The 8,841-nt window shown below is 56.1% G+C and overlaps 1 protein-coding gene across 2 annotated transcripts in view; it reads left to right on the forward strand.

Annotated features, from left to right (window-relative positions):
* The first annotated feature begins 231 nt into the window (after positions 1 to 231).
* The window catches only part of IFT172 (intraflagellar transport 172), a 91,761-nt gene continuing 83,151 nt past the window's right edge, over positions 232 to 8,841 (forward strand). Inside the window, exons 1-4 of one of the 2 annotated variants that reach the window (XM_082249410.1) lie at positions 232 to 363; positions 5,031 to 5,174; positions 5,988 to 6,100; positions 7,968 to 8,007. In XM_082249410.1, coding sequence (XP_082105536.1) covers positions 325 to 363; positions 5,031 to 5,174; positions 5,988 to 6,100; positions 7,968 to 8,007 — 336 coding nt within the window. In that variant the 5' untranslated portion in view covers positions 232 to 324. Of the gene's footprint in view, positions 364 to 5,030; positions 5,175 to 5,987; positions 6,101 to 7,967; positions 8,008 to 8,841 lie in introns of those variants that run through there. The other variant, XM_082249411.1, reaches the window with a different exon arrangement.

Here is an 8,841-nt window from a genome sequence, read left to right on the forward strand (position 1 = left end):
GGAGGAAGGAGGAGGAGGGGGAGGAGTGAAAAGTGTATTACCCTCTCCTATACAGATATCATACACTCTGGTCTCTATGGATACCCCGGACCCCGCCCCTTTTCTCTATCTCTCTTTGCCTCCACATGTCGGCGCATGCGCGGTATGGTAGAAGCAGTGGGGACGCGCAGTGTACGGGCTCGTACACACAGTCAAGACTCTTGCGGATGACGTCCTTCCGTAGAGCGTCCGTGTTCCGCCGTCACCCCGGCAACCACAAGCTGTGAGGATTCCAGAGAGAGCCTGACATCACCCGAACAGCGGCCGGACTACAGAGAGGACACCATGCAGCTGAAACATATGAAGACCCTCCTCATCCCACAGGTGTCACCCGAACCGGGTCACTGCACAGGGTGGGGGGGTGATAGGGTATAAATGGGGGGGGTGGTATAGGGTGTAGCCCTCTTGGGGGGGGGGGATGTAATTGGGAGAAGAAGAACTAGTGCACCCAGCATATAACAAATACCTAGAAGCCTGAGGACGAGCGTTGGTGTCACAGACGGGGCCCCTGAGGACGAGGCGTGTGTTGGTGTCACAGACGGGGCCCCTGAGGACAAGGCGGCGTGCGTTGGTGTCACAGACAGGGCCCCTGAGGACGAGGCGGCATGCGTTGGTGTCACAGACGGGGCCCCTGAGGACGAGGCGGCATGCGTTGGTGTCACAGACGGGGCCCCTGAGGACGAGGCGTGTGTTGGTGTCACAGACGGGGCCCCTGAGGACGAGGCGTGCGTTGGTGTCACAGACGGGACCCCTGAGGACGAGGCGGCGTGCGTTGGTGTCACAGACGGGACCCCTGAGGACGAGGCGGCGTGCGTTGGTGTCACAGACGGGGCCCCTGAGGACGGGGCGGCATGCGTTGGTGTCACAGACGGGACCCCTGAGGACGAGGTGGCGTGCGTTGGTGTCACAGATGGGGCCCCTGAGGACGGGGCGGCGTGCATTGGTATCACAGACGGGACCCCTGAGGATGAGGCGGCATGCATTGGTGTCACAGACTGGGCCCCTGAGGACGAGGCGTGTGTTGGTGTCACAGACGGGGCCCCTGAGGACAAGGTGTGTGTTGGTGTCACAGCGGGACCCCTGAGGACGAGGTGGCGTGCATTGGTGTCACAGACAGGGCCCCTGAGGAAGAGACGGCATGCGTTGGTGTCACAGACGGGGCCCCTGAGGACATGGCGGCGTGTGTTGGTGTCACAGACGGGACCCCTGAGGACAAGGCGGCGTGCGTTGGTGTCACAGACGGGGCCCCTGAGGAAGAGACGGCATGCGTTGGTGTCACAAACGGGACCCCTGAGGACGAGGTGGCATGCATTGGTGTCACAGACGGGGCCCCTGAGGACGAGGCGGCGTGCGTTGGTGTCACAGACGGGGCCCCTGAGGACGAGGCGGTGTGCGTTGGTGTCACAGACGGGACCCCTGAGGACGAGGCGGCGTGCGTTGGTGTCACAGACGGGGCCCCTGAGGACGGGGCGGCATGCGTTGGTGTCACAGACGGGACCCCTGAGGACATGGCGGCGTGTGTTGGTGTCACAGACGGGACCCCTGAGGACAAGGCGGCGTGCGTTGGTGTCACAGACGGGGCCCCTGAGGAAGAGACGGCATGCGTTGGTGTCACAGACGGGGCCCCTGAGGACAAGGCGGCATGTGTTGGTATGGAAGACCTGAAGACGAGCTCAGCGGTGAGGGGGAAATCCTCCAGCTGCTGTCCAACCAGCTTGGAACGGAGCTTCTCACCAGCAGGAAGCAGGCTGTGAGCTCAGAGCTCATCTGGAGCAGCGGATTCACATCAAATTTCGCACTAAAACTGCAAATAAAGCTTAAGCTCTGTTACAACAGGCTTCTGGTGAATGCTTTACATATACATTGCACATTCACATCAGTCCCTGCCCTCAAGGAGCTTACAATCTAAGGTCCCTAACTCACATTCATACACAGTAGGGACAATTTTTTTATACAGGATCCAATTAACCTACCAGCATAGGCGGTTCGGAAGATGTCCGCTATGACGCAAGAGGTGGATGGCCATAAAACGCAAAGGATGGGTGCAAATGTAGACATTGTGCGAACCCTCGTACACTCAGATGGAAGACTGAGGCTCCATTCACACCTGGGCGGGTGTTCCTGGAATTGCAGCAAAGCGCAGGATGCTTTTGCGATGTCAATACTTGTTAATGGTACCCCAATCGTGATTCAATTCAGCCATGTGATTCTAGAGTCGCGGCAAGACATGGGGCACTTTTGCGATGCCACTATGTTGTGGGGTGTGTCAGGCAGGGTATATAGTATGTGGAGTATAGGTGTCAGGCAGGATATGTGCGGGGTGTCAGGCAGGATATGTGCGCGGTGTCAGGCAGGATATGTGCGGGGCGTCGGGAAGGATATGTGCGGGGCATCAGGCAGGGTATGTGCGGGGCGTCAGGCAGGATATGTGCGGGGTGTCAGGAAGGATATGTGCGGGGTGTCAGGCAGGGTATGTGCGGGGCGTCAGGCAGGGTATGTGCGGGGCGTCAGGCAGGGTATGTGCGGGGCGACAGGCAGGGTATGTGCGGGGCGACAGGCAAGGTATTTGTGGGGCGTCAGGCAAGGTATGTGGAGTGTCAGGAAGGATATGTGTGGGGTGTCAGGAAGGATATGTGCGGGGCGTAAGGCAGGATATGTGCGGGGCGTCAGGAAGGATATATGTGGGGCGTCAGGAAGGATATATGTGGGGTGTCAGGCAAGGTATGTGGGGCATCAGGCAGGGTATGTGCGGGGCATCAGGCAGGGTATGTGCGGGGCGTCAGGCAGGATATGTGCGGGGCATCAGGTAAGGTATTTGTGGGGCGTCAGGCAAGGTATGTGGGGTGTCGGGAAGGATATGTGCGGGGCGTCAGGCAAGGTATGTGGGGTGTCGGGAAGGATATGTGCGGGGCGTCAGGCAGGATATGTGTGGGGTGTCAGGCAAGGTATGTGGGGTGTCAGGAAGGATATGTGTGGGGTGTCAGGAAGGATATGTGCGGGGCATCAGGCCGGGTATGTGCGGGGCATCAGGCAAGGTATTTGTGGGGCGTCAGGCAAGGTATGTGGGGTGTCGGGAAGGATATGTGCGGGGCAGTAGGCAGGATATGTGCGGGGCATCAGGCAGGGTATGTGTGGGGCGTCAGGCAGGGTATGTGTGGGGCGTCAGGCAGGGTATGTGCGGGGCGTCAGGCAAGGTATGTGGGGTGTCAGGCAGGGTATGTGCGGGGCGTCAGGCAGGGTGTATGTGGGGCGTCAGGCAGGGTGTATGTGGGGTGTCAGGCAGGGTGTATGTGGGGTGTCAGGCAGGGTATGTGTGGGGCGTCAGGCAGGGTATGTGCGGGGCGTCAGGCAGGGTATATGCGGGGCGTCAGGTAAGGTATGTGGGGTGTCAGGCAGGATATGTGCGGGGCGTCAGGCAGGGTATGTGCGGGGCATTAGGCAGGGTATGTGCGGGGCGTCAGGCAGGGTATGTGCGGGGCGTCAGGCAGGGTATTTGTGGGGCGTCAGGAAGGATATGTGTGGGGCGTCAGGAAGGATATGTGTGGGGCGTCAGGAAGGATATATGTGGGGTGTCAGGAAGGATATATGTGGGGCGTCAGGCAAGGTATGTGCGGGGCGTCAGGCAAGGTATGTGCGGGGCATCAGGCAGGGTATGTGCGGGGCGTCAGGCAGGATATTTGCGGGGCATCAGGCAAGGTATTTGTGGGGCATCAGGCAAGGTATGCGGGGTGTCAGGCAGGGTATGTGCGGGGCGTCAGGCAGGGTATGTGCGGGGCGTCAGGCAGGGTATGTGCGGGGCGTCAGGCAGGGTATATGGGGTGTCAGGCAGGGTATGTGCGGGGCGTCAGGCAGGGTATGTGCGGGGCGTCAGGCAGGGTATGTGCGGGGCGTCAGGCAGGGTATGTGCGGGGCGTCAGGAAGGATATGTGTGGGGTGTCAGGAAGGATATGTGCGGGGCGTCAGGAAGGATATATGTGGGGTGTCAGGAAGGATATATGTGGGGCGTCAGGCAAGGTATGTGTGGGGCATCAGGCAGGGTATGTGCGGGGCGTCAGGCAGGATATATGTGCGGGGCATCAGGCAAGGTATTTGTGGGGCATCAGGCAAGGTATGTGGGGTGTCGGGAAGGATATGTGCGGGGCGTCAGGCAGGATATGTGCGGGGCGTCAGGCAGGGTATATGCGGGGCGTCGGGCAAGGTATGTGGGGTGTCAGGCAGGATATGTGCGGGGCGTCAGGAAGGATATATGTGGGGTGTCAGGCAAGGTATGTGGGGTGTCAGGCAGGGTATGTGCGGGGCGTCAGGCAAGGTATGTGGGGCGTCAGGAAGGATATATGTGGGGTGTCAGGCAAGGTATGTGGGGTGTCAGGCAGGGTATGTGGGGCATCAGGAAGGATATATGTGGGGTGTCAGGCAGGGTATGTGGGGTGTCAGGCAGGGTATGTGGGGTGTCAGGCAGGGTATGTGGGGCGTCAGGCAGGGTATGTGGGGCGTCAGGAAGGATATATGTGGGGTGTCAGGCAAGGTATGTGGGGTGTCAGGCAGGGTATGTGCGGGGCATCAGGAAGGATATATGTGGGGTGTCAGGCAAGGTATGTGGGGCTTCAGGCAGGGTATGTGCGGGGCATCAGGCAGGGTATGTGCGGGGCGTCAGGCAGGATATGTGCGGGGCATCAGGTAAGGTATTTGTGGGGCGTCAGGCAAGGTATGTGGGGTGTCGGGAAGGATATATGTGGGGTGTCAGGCAAGGTATGTGGGGTGTCAGGCAAGGTATGTGGGGTGTCGGGAAGGATATATGTGGGGTGTCAGGCAAGGTATGTGGGGTGTCAGGCAGGGTATGTGGGGCGTCAGGAAGGATATATGTGGGGTGTCAGGCAAGGTATGTGGGGTGTCAGGCAGGGTATGTGCGGGGCATCAGGAAGGATATATGTGGGGTGTCAGGCAGGATATGTGTGGTTTTGTCCGGTGTGTGATCAGGTGATCTCTTTCAGGAAGGAGCGGCGAAGGTGACGTGTATGGCGTGGTCACAGAACAATGTGCGGTTTGCGGTGTGTACGGTGGACAGGGTGGTTCTCCTCTATGATGAACAGGGAGAGAGAAGAGACAAGTTCAGCACAAAACCCGCCGATGCCAAGGTGAGCTCCTCAACTGTACAGGGATCTGACATCTGATTGGCTGTTCTGGGGTTTGGACGCTGCTCATCAGCATTGATTTCTAGAACCCCACCCCCTATATATATATATATATAATATGGGCATGTAATAAAGCACTCCGTCTGGTCTAACTTCATGACCATTTCTTCATGTCCAATGTACTTCACCTGGGGGGTCCAGTACCCAGGGCTGCTGTTAGAAATTGCGGGGCCCCGTACAGACAACCTGGCAGGGCCCCCCCAAGAAAATATTAAAGATATATTCAGCTAAGATTCCAACAAAATGACTATTATCAGATACAAATATAACTCACATAATTCCTGCTAAATCTAAAAAAAAAAAAAAAAAAAACTATGTTAAATAAAAAAGATGAGATGAGAAAAATATACAGGCTGGGCAGTTGGAGCTCAGTGATCAGAGAGACAGAGAGAGAGAAACAAAGTTACAAATAAACTCCTGAGCAGAGATAACATTAGAGCCAGTGCTAGGAGGGGGGCCCACACAAGGGAGGGGATTAATGAGGGATGACTGTCTCTTTCTCAACAGATAAAAGCTGATCGCAGGGAGAGGGACAGATCAGATTCAGGTGCTGGAGGAAGGTTTCTGTATTTGTTGTCCATCACTAATCCCCCTCTCTGTGTGGGCCCCCCTGTGTGCTCGGGCCCCCTACAAGAGGGCTGGTGGTCCCCCCCCTATCAGCGGCCCTGCCAGTACCAGAACATTTTCTTGTAATGGTCATTGTATGGGCGTTCCTTCTCTGAGTACATTTCCATCTCTTTTCTGATTGGTCTGTAGTACGGGAAGAAGAGCTATTTGGTGAAAGGCATGGCATTTTCCCCCGACTCCACCAAGATTGCTATTGGACAGACAGACAACATCGTCTATGTCTACAAGATCGGCGAGGAGTGGTGAGTGATCCATGTCTGCTACTGGGGAAATCCCTCCATCTGTCCCTATCTCCGCTCCCTCTCTGTGCTTCCCCCCTCTCCTCTCCTATCGCCCTGTCTGACCCTATCCCTTCCCTCTCTGTCCATCTTTACTCCTCCCCCCATTTCTGAACCTCTCTCTTTCTATCCCTGTTCCTCTCCTCTCCTTCCCCACCCCTCTCTGTTTCTCTCCCCTCCTGTCCCTACCCCTCTCTCTTCCTCTTCCCCCTGCCTTCTCTATCCAGCTCCTCTCCTATCTCTACTTCCTTCTCCCCTCCTATTCCTGCCCTCACATCCCTATCTCTGCCCCTCTCTGTCCATCTCCTCTCCTATACCCAACACTATACCCAACACCTCTCTCTGTCCCTCTTCCTTCTCTGTCCCTTGCCACTCCTATCCCTACCCTTCTCTTCCTACCTTCACCCTATTCTGTCCTTCTCCCCTCCTATCCCCAGCCCCCTCTCCATTTCCCTCTTCCTCTCCCCTCCTATCCCCATCCATCTCTCTTCTTCTCCTCTCCTCTCCTATCCCCAGCCCCCTCTTTCTTTCCCTCTCCCCTCTTATCCCCACCCCTCTCTGTTCCTCTCCCCCCTCCTATCTCTATCCCTCTCTCTTCCTCTCCCCCCTCCTATCTCTATCCCTCTCCCCCTCCTGTCCCCACCCCTCTCTGTTCCTCTCCTATCTCTATCCCTCTCTCTTCCTCTCCCCCCCTCCCTATCCCCACCCCTCTCTCTTCCTCTCCCCTCCTGTCCCCACCCCTCTCTCTTCCTCTCCTCTCCTATCTCTATCCCTCTCTCTTCCTCTCCTCCTCCTTTCCCCCACCCCTCTCTGTTCCTCTCCCCTCCAGTCCCCACCCCTCTCTGTTCCTCTCCTCTCTTATCCCCACCCCTCTCTGTTCCTCTCCTATCTCTATCCCTCTCTCTTCCTCTCCCCCCCTATCCCCGCCCCTCTCTCTTCCTGTCCCCACCCCTCTCTGTTCCTCTCCTCTCCTATCTCTATCCCTCGCTCTTCCTCTCCTCCTCCTGTCCCCACCCCTCTCTGTTCCTCTCCCCTCCTATCCCCACCCCTCTCTGTTCCTCTCCCCTCCTGTCCCCCACCCCTCTCTGTTCCTCTCCCCTCCTGTCCCCCACCCCTCTCTGTTCCTCTCCCCTCCTGTCCCCCACCCCTCTCTGTTCCTCTCCCCTCCTGTCCCCCACCCCTCTCTGTTCCTCTCCCCTCCTGTCCCCATCCCTTGCTGTTCCTCTCCTCTCCTATCTCCATCCCTCTCTGTTCCTCTCCCCACCTCTCTCTGTTACTCACCCCCTCCTTTCCCCACCCCTTTTCTGTTCCTTTCTCCTATCTGCTCCTCTCTTCTCCCATCATCCCCACCTCTCTCCTTCCTCTCCCCTACTGTGAGCTAGCTTCGCCTATGGCTATGCTATTGCTGGCAAGGCACATCACTGTGCACACAGCAGCTGGCTCCGAGTAGCTCATTCACAGTATGGTGGTCATGTGCTGCTCCTCCTCACTCCCTATAATGGTGAATCCTCCACACACACGACCCAGCTCGTCATAGCTACTGCACGCCACCATCTGTCCTGCCAGCCTGCACTAGTGTCATGCCCACCATTGTTCAAACAGGATGGAGAACATGTGACAGTTGGTCATGTTGCACTTGGTGGAGAGTGAATAGAAGGACCCCCTTGTGACTTGATGGGGCCCGATACAGGAGTACAGCCTGTTCCCTCTTATCGGTGGTCCTGCTCTTATTAATAAGGGTCCGGTGGGCATATTCTAGTCACCATGACACTTTGAACAATCTTCCTTTCTGCATGCATGTAATATACTCTTTCTTGTCTTTTATTTGTAGGGGAGATAAAAAAGTAATCTGCAATAAATTCATTCAGACGGTAAGTAAAACCTGTTTTCTATAAACTGACACCCCCCTGAATACCGGAAAGGAAACGGTAGGATGGTTGTCACAGTGCTGGAGGTGGGAGAGATCATTAAACCATTTACAACTAGTACATCGGGGGCTGTTTTTAAAGGACCCCTCATTCTAAAGAGGAAAGGGTCCCCCTTCCAGGTGGGATGGTTGTCCCAGTACCAAAGGTGGAGAGAGCATTAGATCAGGATTTGTTGTCACCTCAAATACATATCAAGGGCTGTTTATAAAGGACCCCTCGTATACAAGAGAGGAAAAGGTCCCCCTTCCAGGTGGGCTGGTTGTCACAGTACTGGAGGTGGAGAGCGCGATAGACAAGGCCCTGCATGCACCTCAAGTATATATGGAGGGCTTTTTTTTATAAAGGACCCCCTTATACTGGAGTGGAAAGGGTCCCCCTTCATGATGGGCTGGTTGTCACAATATCAGAGGTGGGAGGGAGCCTTAGACTTGGTCTTGTTGTCACCTGTAATGCATATCGGGTGAGGTTTATAAAGAACCCTTCGTATACCGGAGAGGACAGGGTCCCTCTTCCAGGTGGGATGGTTTTCACAGTGCTGGAGGTGGGAGGGAGCCTTAGCCCAGGCCTTGTTGCCACTTCTAGTACATATTGCAGGCAGTTTATAAAGGACTCCTCGTATGCCAGAGAGGAAAGGGTCCCCCCTTCCAGGTGCGATGGTTGTCACAATACTGGAGGTGGAGATAGCCTTAGACCAGAACTTGCTCCCTCTAGTACATACAATATTTCACAAAAGTCAAAAGAATTTCTGCTCTACATAAAGATAACCTAGGCTATAAG

This window comes from Pelophylax lessonae (assembly GCF_965119305.1).
Source record: "Pelophylax lessonae genome assembly, chromosome: 3".
NCBI classification, from domain to species: Eukaryota; Metazoa; Chordata; class Amphibia; order Anura; family Ranidae; genus Pelophylax; species Pelophylax lessonae.